Below are 20,426 nucleotides of genomic sequence, written 5' to 3' on the forward strand. Positions count from 1 at the left end.
AAAAATTGACTTCTGCTGAGCCAGTGAACATTATTGTACAACAGAAGTTCCTATCATCATCTGCCTGTAATTTAAATAACCGCTGTTGCAGGGCTTTTCCTCGAACAGAATTTACAATTTTAAATGTAATATCCAAAACATCTTTACTACACAGTACTTGTTGGTGAATAATACAGTGGTACATTAAAAAATCTGGATATTTGTCATCGTTTTTACATAATGAAACAAAGCCTGATTTATTACCTATCATTGGAGGAGCACCATCAGTAGTAATAGACACAAGTTTAAAAAGCGGAAGTTTGTGTTGTTTCCCAAATTCATCAAATGCCAAAAAAATGTCTTCTCCCCTAGTCATTCCCAATAATGGTATAATTTTCAAAAGTTCTTCTTTACTTGAATAATCTTGAAATACCATTAACTGAGCAATATCAGTGAAGTCATTTGATTCATCAAATTGTAATGAAAATGCAACACACTGATGAATGTCTGACATTAACCTGGCCTGGAAACTTTTCTCCGGCAATTGGAACTCTTCCTTTCAGCAATTTGAAACCTTGTCTGCAGCCTAGAAGTATTCTTTCTCTCTCTAGCAACGTCTCGAACCTAGAAGCTCCCTTTCTGGAAGCGGGAGGAAACTCCTCTCTCAAGCAACGTGGATCTGGGCAGTCTCTCTGACGGCGACTCTGGACCGGGTGGCCTCCTCTCTAGCAGCAATTCTGGAACCGGGACCCCTTCAGTCCCTTTTTATTAAGCCTCCTCTGAGACCTCGAATGAAGTTTGGCAACCCCCAAAGAATTGGTATGAGCCTTTCATCTTAAGTTTCAAATTCAGCATGCCTTTTGTTCTCCTCCGCTTTCTTTTGATTGTAAGTTGCTGGCCATCAGAAAGTTGTTTGAACTCTTTCTGACTGACTTCGGAGATGTTTACACTTGGAGCCTGCAAGCCCTTCTCATACATACAAGTTTCAATAACAATGCTGCCATGTACAGCTTTGGTGACAAAAACATTGCCTTTGTTTTTAATACTCTAACATATTCTTATTAAAGCAGTATATACAGTTAGCTTCAAAAGAGTTATTTACAAAAACACCTAATACAAACTATACCGAGATAAACAAAGTTTATTTTTTTACAATATTAAAATGGACTTAACCTAAGTAAAAAATCGATGTAATGTGCTTTGGAATATTTAATATTTAAGCTACAATAGAGTTTTTACACTTTGCTTATAATCATATTCACTCGGCTCACTGTTTGACTTCCACTGATCCAAATTAATTCATTTACCTGGACTTATAAGAAAATTACTGATTTGACAATTTTAATGAAAAATAAATAAACAATAGCAATACACTTAAAGCGAATTAAAAATAATACAACATAATGATAAATAAAATATTATGTTTTCAGTTTTAATTAAATTTGTAAGTAAGGAGGAATACACAAGAGATCAACAGGTTGAACACCCCTATTATAGAATGTGAGCAAGTTGCTAAAATATGACCTTCCCTTAGTAAACCCATGTTGTTCATTGCAAAGTAGAGATTCACTGTCAAACCAATTTCTGAATGTGAGCCCTAACCAATTTTTCCAAAATCTTCACCACCACTCATGAGATACTAACTGGTCAATAGTTGGATACATCGGAGTTACTATGGATACTATGAAAGAATTTTGAATTCCCAACAAAACTATAAGAATAATAAAGAATCTATATGAGAAATCTGAAAGTGCAGTACAAGTGGAGGATACCTTAACCAAATGGTTCTACATAGAGAGTGGAGCAAAACAGGGATGCAATCTGTCACCGGACCTGTTCAATCTTACCCTGGAAGAAGCAACTAGTAAGGCCTTAAACAAAGAAGACTCTGGAATCAAAATATATGGGAAAAATATAACAAACTTAAAATTTGCAGATAACATTGCATTACTTGCAAGCATGGAAGAAGATCTACAATGAATTTCTGATAAAATAAAGGAAGAATGTATGAAACTGGATTAAATCTAAATATCGACAAAAAAAAAATTGTATATAGGAAAAAGAAACACCAATCTGAGAAATGAAATTGATAGTAACAATTTACAGCAGATAGAAAACTTCACTTAGCTTGGAGAAGTCATTGAGTACAACAGTGAAATTACAAAAGATATAAACAGATGTATTAGCCAAGCATTCCAAACTTTTGAATGACTAAATAAAATATGGATATCAAGAAACATCAAACAAGTAACAAAAGTAAGAATCTATGAGACAATGGTCCACCCAATACTTCTTTATGGAAGTGAATACTGGAATCTCAAAAAAGCTGAAAAGAAAAAAATATTAACTATTGAAATGGGTTGGCTAAGAAGATTACTTGGAGTATCTCTGCTGGATAGACTAAGAAAAGAAGACATAAGGAAATGACTAAAACAAGAAATAACAATAATAGACAAAACCCAAGAATGAAGGCCATGTGATCAGAAAGACCATGGGAACAGAAAGATTACCAACTGAAGCCCTGTATACAATGATGGAAGGTAAAAGATCTAAAGGGCAGCCCAGAATTAGATGGATAGACAAAATAAAAGAGGACCTGAAAACTAAATCACAACAAGTGATACCAAATTGGACAGAATTGTTCGGACTCCCCAGGGACAGACAGAAGTGGAAAGAGTTCATTTGGCCTCATCATCATCCACATAGATGATGGAAAAGAGAAGAAGAATCTTGTCCATAAATAGTTCATCAGAAACTTTTATTTCTACATGTGTGCATGTGCACACACACACACATGCTACTCACTCTCAAAACATTTTCTATATATTTGTCATGGATGACATTACTCTATTAATTATTGATGCTATAATGAAAATATAAATTATAATACAAATTATACAACTCCATAAAAAATACACAACTGAATTGAAGAGACTCTGTAGCTCAGTCAGTTTCAAATATTATTTTTGGTTAAAAAAATTACCTGGAATATCTCTGCTGGATAGACTAAGAAATGAAGACATAAGGAAATGACTAAATATGCCCTTTGGTTGGAAAGACCTGGGTTCAAATTGCATCAAGGACATGAAAATCCTTATCTGAACTTTTCAAGCAAAGGTGAGTTAGTTGTTGTCATATTTAGGTGGCAGGATTTTCCTACCTGGAAACTCAGAAACCCAGAATCTCCTAGAACACACCCAATTAACAGACAAAAATACATTATAACAATAGTTTCATACTTGCTTCATAGCGTGGTGCCATACTGCCCATATGGGATTCACAGCAGTTGTATCAGCATATGCTAATTAACATGTTCGCTGCCACGCTACTTTGGCATGGTCTGTTCCCCTACGCCGAGCAGTTTTACTTCTTCAAGGTCAGTACGATAATCTCGTTACCGGAGGTAAACGTCCTACGAGTATACTCGTAGTTGGCTTGTACAGAGCATATACGTTCTATGAGATTACACAGTTTTGATGCTAGCCCCACAAGCCAAGGATTTTCTCTTCTTCAAGGTCACTACAATAATCTCGTTCCCGGCGGTAAGCGTCATACGAGTATACTCGTAGCTGGCTTGTGAAGCAGGTTTACCCACTACGAGTATACTCGTAGTTGGCAGCGAACGTGTTAATTCATCAATTAGCAACCCAATCTATAGCATACACTCGTAAAAAACAAGAACAAAAATGACTACAACAAAGTAACTTAATATTATTAACTAAACTTGAAAAATCTTATCAGCCTTCTGCTCCTGCTCTAATCACACACAGATGTGCACACATCATTTCCCTCTAGTGTACATTCAGTTATATAATGTCCATTCTACTGGCTTCTGCCCAGTAGAGTGTTTTCCACCTTTTCTACTTCTAATAATAACTCTTCTATTCTTGTACGTGAAGCAGCCAAAGAATTGTCAGTGCCCTTGACCATTTTGTTTAATTTAAGCCTGAGGACTGGGTCAGTCCCAAGGGGGTGGAAAGAGGGGAAAATAGTTCCACTGCACAAAGGTGGTTCCAAGGCTGCTGTTGAAAATTACCGGCCAATCAGCATAACAGGAGTCATTATCAAGGTCTTAGAGAAAATAGTCAAGAGGAAAATACAAGATTGGATAGAAGAAAATGGGATACTGTATCGGGGACAGCATGGTTTTGTGAAGGGTAGGTCATGCCTCAGTAACTTGCTCACGTATTATAACACAGTGACGGCTGAACTGGATAAGGGTAATGGGTTTACGGTGATTCTACTGGACCTTGCCAAGGCCTTTGACAGGATACCACATGGAATTCTAATCAGTAAATTGGGGCATATGGGGATGGACATAGGGTTGGTGAGATGGATAGGAGGGTGGTTGACGGAGAGATATCAGAGAGTGGTTTACTCAGGAGTAGAGTCCACAAGACGGCCTGTGACTAGTGGTGCGCCACAAGGATCTGTTCTTGGACCACTGCTGTTTAATTTGTTCATAAATGATATAGGAAAGGATCTGAGAGGAACAGTTCATTTGTTTGCGGATGATGCGAAGTTGGGTAGGGCAATAGTGAATACAGATGACGTCAAATTTTTGCAGGATGATTTGGATAGATTGGAGGTCTGGGCTAAGGAGAATGGATGTCAGTTTAATGTGGCAAAATGTAAGGTTATGCATTTTGGGGTGAAAAGATTGGAGGCAGTTTACTGCATTGGTGGAACCGTGCTCCAGGAAATTGATGAGGCACGAGATTTAGGAGTGTTGGTATATAAGGAATTGAAATTTAGGGGACACATTGCAAAAGTGGCCAAATCAGCTCATCAAATCACTTGGTTGCTGAAGAATACGTTGACAAGCAGAGACAAGCAGGTTATTGTTCCTCTGTATCGAGCCTTGATAAGACCCCATCTAGACTACTGTGCTCAGATTTGGTCACCTAGGTTTCTTCTTGATGGGGAGGAGGTGGAGAGGATCCAGAGGCGAGTGACCAAGATGATAGCAGGTCTGTGGAATGAACCGTATGAGAACAGGTTGAGGATTTGTGGGTTGCAAAAATTGGTTGATAGGCGGAGGAGGGGAGATATGATTGAGACATTCAAATTACTGAAGGGTTTCTATAAAATTAATTCAGAAGATATTTTTGAGAACAGGGCTGGTTGTGGGAGGACTAGGGGACATCCATGGAAACTGGGCAAAAGTGTGGTTAGTAAAGGTGTTAGAGCTGGGTTCTTTACTTTTAGAGTAGTGAATGAGTGGAATGCGCTCCCTGAGTCTGTGGTGGATGCTGTGACAGTGAATGAGTTTAAGGCGAGGTATGATGGGTACTGTATGAATGTCAAATAGTTGTGATGAATATGATTTGGGGCCTCCCTCGATGAGTCTAATGACTCCCTGGAGTTGCCCGTAATAATAGTAATAGTAATAATAATAATAATAATAGTAATATAGCCTCCAAGGGAACTATGTCCACATAAGGTAGACATGAAAGAAGGAAATAGTGGCAATGGTTATGAGGCAGTGTGGTGTAATGTGGAAGTTGACAGGAAGACATATTTAGTTGGACATTGCTATAGGCCCATGAATGTGGAGGATCATGATGAAGAAATGCATAAACAACTTGGATTAGTGAACAATGGAAATGTATTTATTATGGATGATTTTAATTATGGTGGTATGGATTGGAATGAAGAGATAGCATCTGGAAATAAGGAAAATTAATTTCTCGGGTTTTTGAGAGATAACTATCTCAGGCAGCACATAAAGGAGGGCACATGAGGATTAGAGTTTTATATCGGATCATTTCAGCAGAGGATGTAATTGTGAGTGGGATTTCACACTTTCCTCCAGTTGGTGAAAGTCATCATAAGGTGATAACACCTGGGTTGTGGCTAGCCATATGCAGCCTTTTGTGAGGAAAGGATATATGTTGAATAATAAGATTGGTGATTATGACAAGCTTAGGAGACAGCTTGTTTTTCCCACCAACTGCTGCTGCTCTCTAAGAGCTCTCTTCTATGTTTATCAGATAGGCTCTTCTCTCAAGAACTTGCTTGTCAATTATACCAATACTCTCTCTCTGTTTACTATCTTCGAAACTTTATTCAATCATATGTTCTTGTGAAGAATTCTGTTTCCATTATCAACTGTTATTAATAGTAAAATGCTATTCCTATAAAAATATATACACAAATTAATGAAAATAACAGTAGTAGTGTCTGAGATGAGAGAACAGCAGTGTACGAAGGACAGGGAAATGAGGGGCAGGGGTGGGATGGAATCAACAGGAAGACATGGTATGAGGAGAGTGGATGTTGTATGGGGATGATTAGCATAGGAATAGGATGACCTAGTATGTAAGGGGTAGATGAGTCTAAAGTTATATATAGGTAACTATGATTATTCGGCATGAGCAGGTGTAGGGAATTCACAATCGACAAGTACTGGGTAGGACTGGTTATAAACCTAAAAGTGAATTGTTGTGTTCATGTACAAATGAAAAGAACACCATAAATAAGAGAGATGAAATTGTTTCATTGAATGAGTTTATTTGAACAAAAATTATTAGAATAGGTGCAATATGATTGAATGAAGATGATATCCTGAAATAGAAATGGAAGGTATGATGCTTCTATAATGACAGAAACGACAAGAAGGGAATGTTGTTGATGACTGCAGGGGAATTATGTATGCAAAAAGTGGAAATCCAAATGGGAAGTAGTGTCAAAGTTTTAGCCAGCATGGTGTAAGGTAGAGATTTCCAGGAAGAAATATTTAGTTGGATGTTGCTATAAGCACGTTGGGTTAATGATCAAGGGAAGGGTGATCACTATGAGGAATTTTAATTATGGTAATATGGATTAGAATGAAGAGATAACAATTTGGGAATAAGGGAAATGAATTTCTTGAGTTCTTCAGAGACAACTATCTTAGGCAGAACATAAATAATAAAAGCATGCGAGGACTGAGAGTCTTTAATGATGATTGTGAGTAGAACATTGCATTTCCCTATCAGTCAGAGTGATCATAGAGTGAACATGTAGGTAGTGGATAGCCACAGCCATATGAAGACTTCTGTGAGGAAAGGCTATATTTGTAACTAAAAGGTAGTGATTATGATAAGCTTAGGAGATAGCTCAAAGTTATAGCATGGAATGAGGAGTTAAACAAGAAGGGGATAAATGCTGCTTGGGCACTGACCAAGAGATTTAACAACAGCAATGTGTCAATGAATTTCAAAGGTCACAAGGCTGAATATAGACTGGAACATGGCAGAAAGGAAACAGAATTTATACACCTGCTGAGAGATACTTACTTAAGACAGCATGCGATGGAGGGGAGGGGGAGGAGGAGTAGGAGAGTATTAAACCTGGTCACAGGATCACAAGAGCTCTCCATAACCACGTTGACAACACTGCCACCAATTGATGAAAGTGACCATGTAGTCTTGACTTGGGAAATTGTAAAACATGAGGAATATTCTATCAAGAAGGAGTATTTGTGAAACTACAAGGCAGATGATTATGACATACTTAGGAAGAAGCTTAAATCTGTACCATGACATAAAACACTGCAGGGTAAGGATGCTAGTAGTGCATGGGATATAGTTAAGGGTCATTACAGGAAGCAGTATTAAATTGTATACCTCGGGTAAGGAGGGTTAATCGGGTAGGAGTTAGATGGATGAGTAATATCATTAAGCACGAGCTGCAGTCGTGCTTAATGGGGAAATAAAAAAAAAGCTGTAGAAGGTATATAAATGGAAAGGTAACCAACAAACTCATGAACAGTACAAGGCTCCGGCAACAAAGGTGAGCAACATGACAAGGAAGGCAAAATCAGATTATGAGAAGAATTTAGCTAGGGCTTTGCAGGAATGTGCAAGAGAACTGGCAATGCCTTTGACTAAGCTGCTTAATTTAAGTCTCAGCTCTGGTAGAGTTCCAAGGGAGTGAAAAGAGGGCAAAATTATTCCTTTGCATAATGGAGGTTTTAAAACTACAGTAGCAAATTATAGACCAATCAGTATCTCAGGTGTGATGGTAAAAATATTATAAAAATGCAGTTAATGAACGTAACAGAAATTTAGCAATTGTATAAGGGAGAGTCATTACAATTCACGTTAGGTCTTACCGAATAACCTTCTCTATGAATTTTGCTGCTTCACTTTTCAAAAGCAAATTACCTCCATGTAATTTATCAATGAAAGGCTTTTCAATGAAAGTCTGGCTGCGGGAAAGGTGCCAAGGGAATGGAAGGAAGGCAAGATAGTGCCATTGCATAAGGGTGGGAACAGACTGGAAGTGTCTAATTATAGGCCAGTTTGTGTGTCATCAGTAGTTGTTAAGATCTTGGAGAAAGTAATGAGGGACCGTATACAGCATTCGGGCAGATGAGGGTAATGTTATCTGTGAGAGTCAACATGGATTTGTGAAAGGGCACTCTTGTTTTAGCAATATGCTAGCCTTTTATAATAAAGTTACAAGAACATTAGATGAGGGAAAGGCATATATTGCAATTTTCTTAGACTTAGCAAAGGCATTTGACAGGGTTGCCACATGATAAGCTGATATTTAAGTTGCAGCACATGGGTCTGGATGTCAGATTGGTCAACTGGATTCAGGACTGGCTGTCTGATAGGTATCAGAGAGTTCTGTATGGTGGAGCAGTTTCAAGGAGGCAGAGAGTTACAAGTGGGGTCTCACAGGGCTCAGTACTAGGACCTATATTGTTTAACCTTTATATCAATGACATTGCCAGTGGATTGCAAGGGGATATTCAGTTGTTTGCGGATGATGCAAAGCTGGGAAGGATTATTAGTAATAGTGCAGATGTGGTAGCCCTGCAAGAGGATTTGAATAAGCTATAGATGGGCAAATGAATGGGGGGAGAGGTGTCAGTTTAATGCAGCAAAATGTAAGGTCTTGAACACTGATGGGATGTTCATCGATGGGAAACATCGATGGTATGCTGCATACTCTATGGGAGGAGTTATACTGGAGGAAGTAGGGGAGACAAGAAATCTGGGGTTGATGATTGATAGAAACCTGAAATTTAGGGGACAAAATGCAAAGGTGGTGAAGATAACAGAGGATTACTGCAATTATGAGAAGGACACTGACTTGCAGAGATAAAACAGTTATCATTCCGTTATATAAGTCTCTGATCAAACCACACTTAGACTATTGTTCTCAGATTTGGTCCCCAGGATTTGAAGGGGATAAATTAACTGTGGAAAGGGTACAAAGACGGATGACAAATTTTCCTATCAACAAAATTTCTCACTTGTTGCCATCTACAAAAGACAAAAGACTGAGACCTCTATCATGGCATTTACCAAATACTTTGTGAATTTAACTTAACATATTTTGGACAAACAGGCTGTTCTGTGGAAAAAAGAATGAAGGAACATCAGTATTATATTGAATACATGAAACCTCAAAAGTCTTGTCTGGCACAATATAGTATTGGCACTAAACACAATATCCAGTGGGAAAAAGCTCATCTTCTGGATAGATGCAAGTTCAAATATGAACGGCTTTTCAAAGAAAGTTCCAAAGCCCTTTTACATCGGACAAATCTGAATTGAAATGATTCTCTCTCTCTCTCTCTCGTCTCTCTCTCCCCCCCCAAAAGTTTGGGAGATTCTTGTCTTATGTTTGGTAGATTCTTGGGAGTTTGGTTGATTCTCCACACAAGAGATCAGTGGTACGATAGAGGGCAAAAATAGCTAGAGAAATATGAATAAAATAATGAGAGTGGGGAGTACGGAAAGGTTGAATAATTGTGAAGTTTTCAGAGATGGTCTCAATTGGAAGGATGAATGGCAAATAAGAGTAGGTGACTTGCAGAGAGAGAGAGAGACAGATGAGCTGAAAGAGCAGACGGAATGTCTAGAGAATGAGATGAGAAGTGTAAAAGAGTAGAGATTAGGCAAATGGAAGCAAAAAATGCAAGGCGAATCAGAGTAGGAGCGAGAGAGAGATATGGGAATGATAGAAGAGGAGAGAATAGAAACAGCGGAAGAGAGGGAATGGGAGAGAGTTATGGGAATGATAGAAGAGTAGAGAATGGAAACAGTAGGAGAGAGAGAATGAGAAAAATGTAAGGAAGCACTAGAACCACAGATAGAGTGATGTCAGGAAGGCAGGTAAGTAGGGGAACACAGAGAGAGTGAAGGATGCATGTGAGCAATCGAGGAACAGGGTGGTAAGAGATGTAATGTATGGGGACTCGATGATCCGTGGTGTGCAAGATAGGATGCGTCAGGAGTGTTTGCCTGGAGGAATGATAGAAAGTGTGGCTATGGCAAATAAGAAGGGGGAAAGGTTGGATGAGATGATTGTGATGGTAGGAACAAATGCCTTGAGAGGTAATGTAAATTGGGAAGAGAGAGATATGAGATTCTTGCTTGAGGTTGTACGAAAGAAGATGCAGAGAGGAAAGATAGTGTGCGTGTTGCCTAGGTATGATGTGACGAACTGACCAGAAAATCAGTAATACTGAATAACATAATAGCGAGAATGTGTCAAAAAAGAGGATTGGAACATGAGGATGGAATTGAAGAGATACCGCTTGCATTTGAATGAGGAAGGACGTATAGATCTGGAGAGATTGCTGTTCTGAACGAGTCAGTGTCAATGCAGAGAAATTAGAATGCCCAGGGTGGATGGTAACAGGAGTGGCCTCTAATAGGAATGGGTACTTGGGAGAAGGGGAACGACATCAGGTAATGCTGAGCCCAGTGGAGTCTAGAGGGGATACTGCTGGATACAGAAACAGCATCATTTTTATGCTTTATACTAATGCCAGTATACAGAATAAAGGAGAGGAATTTGTGGTGCTGATAGCATCAGCCTGGCCAAAGATTACTGGGATCACTAAGACGTGCTTGACAGAAGAGGATATAATAGCAGGAATAGAAGTAGCAGGGTACAGCATTTTTCAGCAGGATAGGAAGGGAAAGCATGGAAGTGGAGTACTGCTTACGATAAGTGACGACTTAGGTCCTCTAAGAGTGGGGGCTTTGGATGGAAGTGACACTAATGATTTTGAAAGCATATGGTGTGAGGTAGAAGTGGGCAAGACAGGATATTTAGTGGGGGTGTTGCTACAAACCAAGGAGCTCAGAGGGTGGGGATTAGGAGCTGTTCAGACAGTTGAGCTTGGCAAGTGCAAAAAGAATGATTGTTATGGGAGATTTTAACTACAGCAGTATAAATTGGGGAGAGGAAGATACATGTAGCAATAAGGGAATTTAATTTCTAGAACTCTTGAGGGACAAATGTCTTATGCAACATGTAATAGAGGGAACAAGAGGTTCAAGAGTTTCGGATTTGATCATAGCATCAGAAGAGTTGATAATAACTGAGATGACATCTCTCTCACCAGTTGGAGAGAATGACCATGTGGTTTTGACTAGGAAGATGAATAGACATGCAAGAGTATCAAAGAGATAGGAATGTATGTGGAATTATAAGATAGGTGATTATAATAGTCTTAGACATCAACTTGGGAGAGTTTCATGGAGGGAAGAATTGGAAGGCCAGGATATCATTAGTGCTTGGGAAATTGTGAAGGAATATTTGTTAGCAGCAATAGTAAGCTGTATTCCACAAGTGAAGAAGAGGATAAAATTTGGAGTAAAGTGTGTGACAAATAATATTAAACAGGAACTGCATGCAAAAAAGAGGCTACGGAAGAGATATAAGGACACAGGTGAAGAGCAGATGCATGATGAATATAAGACACAGGCCAGGAGAGTGACTAGCATGGTGAGAAAGGCAAAACTGGAATATGAGAAGAGATTGGAAGATCCAAAGAAAATCCTAGGGAATTTGTTAGCTATGTGGCAAGTAGGAGGAGAAATGATTGTGGAAGAATGACATAGTGGGATAAAAATGGGAATAGAGTAACTGATTCAGAGGACATAGTGGAATTGTTCAATGAACACTTTATTGGAGTATTTCATCCTAGAGGAGTAAATTTTGATACAAGAGGGATAGGTCAGGTTCGAGGTGTAGATGTGCAGGAGGAGAGTTTATTCCAAGTAGTGAGTACTCTGGATGTCAGTAAAGCTGTGGGACTGGATGGTATTTCATCACAAGTTTTGAGAGAATGTGCTAAAGAACTGACAGCCTCTCTGACCTGGCTTTTCGATAAAAGTCTGGCTATGGGAAAGGTGCCCAGAGAATGGAAGGAAGGAAAGATAGTGCCATTGCATAAGGAAATTAGTAGACTGGAGGTGTCTAATTATAAGCCAGTTTGTGTGTCATCAGTAGTTGTTAAGATCTTGGAGAAATTAGTGAGGGACTGTATACAGTATTGGGCAGATGAGGATAATGTTATCTGTAAGAGTCAATATGGATTTGTGAAGGGGCGCTCTAGTTTTAGTAATATGCTAGCCTTATATCATAAAGTTACAAGAGTAACAGATGAGGAAAAGGCATATACTGCCATCTTATTGGATTTAGCGAAGGCATTTGACAGTGTTACATTCTGAATGAAGAACCTTTAAAAGGAAACTATTCATTCAGGTTTCAACAAGTCAGAAAAATTAGCTGAGAGAAAAAACTTGTACTCGAGCAGAAGAAATAAAGTGCTGACTGTAATTAGAAATAGAATTACCTCCTTTTAGTAGAATTGTAATACCATGTAAAGAACATTGTGTATAAATTAATATTATATGAATGCATCATGTATACAATGAATGGGTAAATTAGATGTAAAAAATAGTCCAAAGATCACAGGCAGGCCTGAGGCATTGGCAATCTCGGAAAGCGGCACACATTCGTTTCCTGGAAGATGCTGAAAGAGATCTCACGATGTGCCGAAATCCCCGTAGACGAAGAAAGTAGTGGGAAGAAAAGATTGCAGAAAGTAAGACGGCGCTATTGCAGCTAGTAACAGGGTGCTAAAAAGGGGGGGGGGGGGAGAGTGAAGGGAAAATAAAAAGGGTTTGCACCCCATTTTCGAGGCATTCTTTTGCCTATTTTGCTGGATGATGATTCGACTTCTCCCATGGACCGGAAGTTCCTGATGGTGTTTCTTGGCGATAGTACAATCTCAGACGGTGCGCCTTTCCCTTCGATGTCTGAATTTCTGCCGGTACTAAAGCATGCAATGTCGGCATATGCTGTCTTCACTCCTTCGCCGAAAATTCTGATGGATTAATATCGCAGACGTATCCTGTAGAAACGAGGATGGCCCGAACCAGATCGAGAACAAACGAGGGATAAACGCCAGGTGTAGAGTATAGCTTAATCTGATGACCATAGTGACCTACCATGTGGACGCAGGCTTATGGAAGTATCGAGAGGTAATTCAAACAAAGAGGAACAGTTCAGATGGAGCTAGAGATCCTGCCCCAAGAAATGGTAAAGTACAGATTTTGTTGTATAATTACCCAGTCAGTAAAAGGGAAAGATCACTGTAGTGTAATAATCGAGTATGGACATTATTTAAGAACTTAAGTGATTATTTAGCAGTGGCTAATGTCCATAAGACAAATTGTCTGGAATGATTATAGATGATTGTGACTAGTTTAATGTGTGAGACTAACATAGTAGGTAGAATATTCATTAGAAGCGTATGATGTTGTGTTGAATCGCTAACTTAAAAGAAGGATTTATTGTTCATGCATTAGAGTATTAATCAGTTTGATACGGTTTGATTTAGCATGTCATTGAATTAATTGAAAGTGAGATTGGTCTAAGTGTATATGTCTTTAGATTCCAATAAATATGTTTTTTCTTCTATACCTGAATTCTGTCTGTGATATGAATCAAAACTACCACTCACTAATCTGAACCATAGCAGGAGGGAAATGAAAGAAAGGTATAACATGTTGTTATAGAGGTTACGACTGCAAACCGAATTTATTTAGCCACAGTAAAGCGTTTAATTTATGAGTTTAAGCACTAAATTTATTCACCATGTGCACCAAAAGTCTGAAAAAGTCTCCCTGAATAAGAGTCCCCTCTATTCTAAGATATTGGCAGGCACAGCTTTAAAAAAATAAATTTGTCAATATCTGAAGAGGAGATGGCCCCAGAAAGAAATTAGAGGATTTGTTTCTTTTAGCAAGGAATAACCTTTAACAGTCAGGGTAAGCACGTGAGTAAAATTAGGAATCGGCTAGAGATATAGAATTTGCTCTCCTTATAGATTGAACACGTAAGAAGCGATACAGATATTAGAGTCAGGAAAATTTTGTAAGTCTTGTAGTTATTGTAGAGAAGTAAATTCATAAAGGAAGTAAATTATTATAGGAAAAGTAGGAGACGACAAAATATAACAACAGGGTGCCACATGATAAGCTGATATTTAAGTTGCAGCACATGGGTTCAGATGTCAGGTTGGTCAACTGGATTCAGGATTGGCTGTCCAATAGGTATCAGAGAGTTGTGTACGGTGGAACAGTTTCAAGGAGGCAGAGGGTTACAAGTGGGGTCCCACGGGGCTCAGTACTCGGACCTACATTATTTAACCTTTATATCAATGATATTGTCAGTGGATTGCAGGGGATATTCAGTTGTTTGCAGATGATGTGAAGCTGGGAAGGGTTATTAGTAATAGTACAGATGTGGCAGCCCTGCAAGAGGATTTGAGTAAGCTAGACAGATGGGAAAACGAATGGGGATGCTGGTTTAATGCAGCAAAGTGTAAGATCTTCGGGTTTTCTGACACCTGATGGGATGCTGCATACGCTATTGGAGGAAGTAGGGGAGACAAGAGATCTGGGGTTTATCATTGATAGAAACCTGAAATTCAGGTGACATATTGAAAAGGTGGTGAAGGAAACACAGAGGATTGCTGCAATAATGAGAAGAACGCTGACCTGCTGAGATAAAAGAGTTATCATTCCGTTGTATAAGACCCTGATCAAACCACACTTAGACTATTGTTCTCAGATTTGGTCACAATGATTTGAAGGGGATAAATTAACTGTGGAAAGGATACAAAGGTGGATAACAAAGATGGTTTCAGGACTGTACAATGTTGGTTATGAGGAGAGGATCGGCTGAGGGAATGTGGACTGCAGTGTTTGGTGTATAGAAGAAGAAGAGGTGATATGATTGAGACTTTTAAGCTGTTGAGAGGTGGTTACAGGGTTGACACTGGGGAGTTCTTTCGCTGGTTGAACAGGGTGAAGGAGTGATGACAAGGGGCCATCCCTCGAAGTTGTGAAAAGAAACTGTGTGCAAGAAGGTGAGGAGTGGTTTCTTTGCATGGAGGGTGGTTGAACCATGGAATGCACTGCCTGATAGAGTGGTGAGAGCGAGAACGGTCAATGAGTTTAAGGAGTGGTATGATGGACTTTGTGTTTTCTAGGAGGGACCTCTCGCGATGAGTCTTGATAGACTTTGTGTTTCCTAGGAAGAACCTCCCGCGATGAGTCTTCTGACTCCATGCAAGCCTGAATAATAATAATAATAATGTAACCATCAAAGAAATAATTTTTTAAATTATTTAATAATATTTTATTAATATTAATTTCTAGTATGCAGCAACTGTTTTTAAATTGGTAATCCACCGACTCTTATGTACTTTGTATTCCATTCTTTTGAACTGCTTGTTGTCTACACTGATGATGTACTCTAAATTTCAGTACGAAATATTTGTACCGTTAATTCCTTAAAGTTAATTACTGTGGTTATCCTGTAATTTATTATTTATTATAAAAATTGCTAAAAAATATAATTCAAGAATGGGTAAATAAAAACATGATATTTTATGAGGATCAATATGGCTTTGTAAACAGTCGGTCATGCCTTAGTAATTTCCTAACTTTTTTAACAGAGTAGCAGCTGATTTGAATAAAGAAAATGGCTACATGATGATTTTGCTGGATTTTGCAAAGGCATTTGACAGAATACCATATGAAACACTGTTATGCAAATTAGAACAAAGGAGGATGGATATGACACTGGTTAAGTGGATAAGAGGGTGACTGCTTTACAGATATCAAAAAGTGGTATATGGAGAGGCAGAATCAAAGTGAAACTAGGTGACTAGTGGTGTGCCACAAAATTCAGTGCTAGGACCATTGCTGTTTGAATCTAACATAAATGATATAGGAAATAACCTCAAAGGAAATATTCATTGGTTTGCTGATGATGTGAAATTAGGTAGAGATATAGTTAATCAAGGCAATGTGGAGAGCTTATAGGCTGTCAGTATGGACAAGAGATAATGGGTATCAGTTTAATTTTGAGAAATGTAAAGTTATGCACTTTTGGATAAATAGATTACAAGCTGTTTATTACATTGATGGCACTGTACTCCAGGAAATAGATTAAACTAGAGATTTAGTGGTGGTGGTAGTGGTGGTAGACTGAGAGTTAAAGTTTAGAGGACATATTGCTAAGATATCAATAAGATTACTTGGCTAGTGAAGAACACATTAACAAGTAGAGATAAGGAAGTTGTAATTCCTCTTTATAAGGCCTTGATACACTCATATCTGGATTACTGTGCTCAAGTCTGGTCCTCTGAGTTTCTTGGGGATGTGGAAGCAGTGGAGAGGATTTAGAGGTAAGTTACCAAGATGGTGAGTGGGCTGTGGAATGTGCCCTATGAGGATAGATTGAAGGTGTGTGAATTGCATTGGTTGATAGGAGGAAAAAAGGGGATATGATAGAATCGTTTAAGTTGCTTAAAGGATTTTATAGGAGGGATGCAGGGGAAATGTTTAAGCATTTGGCTAGAGGGACCAGAACAAGGGGGGGAGGGGGTCATCCCTGGAAGTTGAATAAAGGTGTGGTCAGTAGGGGTGTGAGGACTAGATTTTTTGCTTGGAGAGTGGTGAATGGGTGGAATGGGTTGCCAGAGTCAATTTTGAGTGATTTTTCTGTTAATGAATTCAAGGAGAGGTATGATAGATTGTGTGGATAGATTGGATCTCCTCCAATAATTCTTCGGACTCCCTGGATGTGCCCATATAATAATAATAATAATAATAATAATAATAATAATAATAATAATAATGTATATCAAGTAGATGAGTAAAGAGATCAAGCATTAAATCTGAAAGAAGACGCACTGCTGAGGTAGCACAAGATGAATAACAGCAACATTCGGTTAAATAAGGAGTATAAAGCACGTGCAGAACATGTGACTCAGTGATATGTACAACAACAATGCAGTTTGAGCAGAAATTAATGAATCTCATCAAGAAAAATCCTAGAGAGCTGTTCTCTCCATATGTAGCAAGTAGAATTTATTTATTTATTTGTATGGAGTTCCTCCCCCCTTTTAATCCTTTCCCTTTTAGGAATGGGTTGAGCCCTTCTAATGAGGAATTAGGTATATATATTTTTTATGACTTTAAATATGTGTGTGTGTGTGTGTGTGTGTGTATGTGTGTGTGTGTGTGTGTGTGTTAATCGGTTTTTTTGTTCTGATGGACAAAAAAAACCGAGTTTCCAGGTGAAAAAACCTCTACCTCCATATGAGACCAGCTAATTCGCATTTCGTCAAGAGACCAGATAAAGGTTCCTCACATCATCGATGGATATTGATGCAGAGGGCCTTGACATGCAGTAACAAAGAGGTTATGGATCCATTGTATAAAGCTATATTGATCCGGCCTCATATGAATATTGTACACAGATTTGGTCTTTGTGGTTTTTGTGATGATAGAGACATTAGAATTCAGTCCAGAGAAGATTAACAAAGGTGGTAAGCAGTTTTGGAATTATTATTATTATTATTATTATTATTCGTGACACCTCCAAGGAGTCCGAAGACTATCATGGGAGAACACCTACTATACAACTGTCTCCACTACTACACCGAACTACCAATCAATGCCATCTACCACCCACCACAACTAGTATTTTTTGTCTGTAAATTACGTGTGTTCTGAAGGGCCGATTTGTCTGTATGTGGGATGAAAAATCTGAGTTTCCGGGAGAAAAAATTCTGCTACCTCCGTATGAGATCGGCTAACTCACCTTTGATTGAAAAAGTCCACATAAAGATTCCTCCCATCATGACGAGAATCGAACTTAGGCCTATTCCAATTAAAGGGCACAATGTATCGTCATTCTTCCAATTGCACTACAGAGGCACTTAGCAAAGGAGGCGAATGTGGGGTATGAAGAAAGATTGAGGAAATGCAATTGCAAAGCATCATTGAAGAACTTTTTCATAGAATAGGAGAAGAGAGTAGAACAAGAGGCCATTCCTGGAAATTGTGTATATGTATTCCTGAGAGTGTGATTAATGCAGATATGTTGAAGGAGTTTAGAGCACAGTTTTATTATCTCCGTTTGTGTTAATAATAATCATAAGAAGAAGGACAATAATAATAATATTTCAGCAATATAGTAAATAAACTAAAGTAAATACACAAATTACTTACAGGTGGCCCTTGTGGCCCAAGAGACCCTTGAGGTCCAGGAGGACCCTAAAAATAAAACAAAAATATAAAAATCCTCTCTTTTTGTTAAAAAACCAAAATTGCTATATAACAGTAATCATAAACCCATTCTTAAATTGTAAGAGAAAATTATTTTTATTGTTATTTTGTAACCAAAATATCTCAAATTTAAATAGTAATATCAACTGAAAAAAAGAGCCAAAAGGCTTCACTTCGGCAATGAAAAAAAACGCCGAAAGTTGCCCATCATGAAAGGTTGGCATATGCTTGTATCAGCCGAAACTTTTATAGTCTCTATATTCGGCTATAAAATAATGTTGGATTCAATATCCACTTAATTTGAATAAGTTAATATCAATACTCATGAATTAAATAAATAATTATAAGAATATTTATCTAATTCATGAGTACTGATATTATAATTGCTTACAGTAAGAGATGGTAGCACTTGTTTTCTCGTCTCTTCATCGGTTGCTGCTTCTATGAAACAGCAACCTATGAAATCAGCATCAACCTATGAAAACCTATGAAACAGCAACCTATGCTGCTTCTATGAAACAGCAAGGTCTTGCCTACTCTCTATAAGGAAATAAGAGGCATTAGCTGATTATTTATTTATTTATTTATTTTTGCTTAGAGTGTATATTCACAAATTCAGGAAATGTTGTTCATTTTTTCTTTCCCATTTGAAGAGCCAACATGTAAGAATCCAATTCATGACAGAAACAGAGAATAAAAGCGTTCTGCCCATCCCAGATACCTTAAGTTATTACAAAACAATATTATTATTATTATTATTATTATTATTATTATTATTAAACAAGACCTCATGGAGTCAAAGACTCATCTAGGAGGTCCTTTTATCTCACACACATCTCATCATACCGGGTCTTAAACACATTCAAACTCCCTGCAGACACCACACTCTCAGGCAAGGCATTCCAATCATTCACAACTCTGCACGAAAAAAACCTGCCTCTCACTCCCCTACTCACACCCTCTTTATACAGTTTCCAGGGATGACCTCTGGTTCTCCCCTGATCTCCCACTATTCGCTGTAGAACTTCTCCACCATTGATCCTATAGCAACCCCTTACCAACTTGTAGGTCTCTATCATATCTCCCCTCTTCCTTCTCTCCACTAGTCTCTGCAAATTACATCTTTTCAATCTTTCCTCATACTCGACATTCCAGAGGTCAGAAACTACCTTAGTCAGTCGCCTTTGGACCCTTTCCAACATCTCTTCATCCTTCTGAAAACCAGGTGACCAAATCTGGGCACAATAGTCCATGTGTGGCCTAATCAAAGCCTTATACAATGGAACAAGAATCTCCCTACTTCTACACGTCAGTGTCCTCTTCATCATTCCCAGAAGTCTTTGTGTTGTCTTCACAATTTTGGCGATGTGACCCCTAAATTTTAGATCCTTATCCACTATCACTCCCAGATCTCTTATTTCCTCTACTTCCAACAATATATTCTTACCAAGCATAAATTCTGCATCCCATCTTTGTTTTCCAAATTTTAAAACCTTACATTTTGCAACATTGAACTCACATCCCCATTTGCTTGCCCAACCAATCAATTTATTCAAGTCTTCTTGCAAGGCCACAACATCTTCACTACTCTTTATGGTTCGTCCCAACTTTGCATCATCTGCAAACAACTGAATATCTCCATCCAAATCTTCGCCAATATCATTAATATACAAGTTAAATAGTAATGGCCCTAAAACAGATCCCTGAGGCACTCCACTAGTGACTTTCCTTTTCCTGGATATTGTACCCCCATACACAACTTGTTGATACCTATCAGATAGCCAGTCTCCAATCCAATGCACTAATCTAATATCCAACCCCATCTGCTCTAGTTTGACTGTCAACTTATCATGAGGTACTCTATCAAAAGCTTTTGCAAAATCCAAGTATATTACTGTGTATCCTTCTCCTCTGTCCAAGGAAGCAGTCACTTTATTGTAATAAGTAAGTAGATTACTAAAACACGACCTCCCTTTAGCAAATCCATGCTGTCCATCAAAGATTATACCATTGTTGTCAAACCAACTCTGGATCCTAGTTCTCACAAGCTTCTCCAAC

General features: G+C 38.4%; 1 protein-coding gene across 1 annotated transcript in view; it reads right to left on the bottom strand.

Moving 5' to 3' along the window:
* LOC150098313 (uncharacterized) overlaps positions 1–20,426 on the bottom strand; it is a 571,066-nt gene that overhangs the window by 43,884 nt on the left and 506,756 nt on the right. The window contains exon 20 of the mRNA XM_090405143.1: positions 18,312–18,356. Coding sequence (XP_090261269.1) covers positions 18,312–18,356 — 45 coding nt within the window. The remainder of the gene's footprint in view (positions 1–18,311; positions 18,357–20,426) is intronic.

Source organism: Typopeltis vanoorti, chromosome 15 (genome assembly GCF_054136105.1).
Source record: "Typopeltis vanoorti isolate ZY-2024b chromosome 15, IOZ_Tvanoo_1.0, whole genome shotgun sequence".
In the NCBI taxonomy this organism is placed as follows: Eukaryota; Metazoa; Arthropoda; class Arachnida; order Uropygi; family Thelyphonidae; genus Typopeltis; species Typopeltis vanoorti.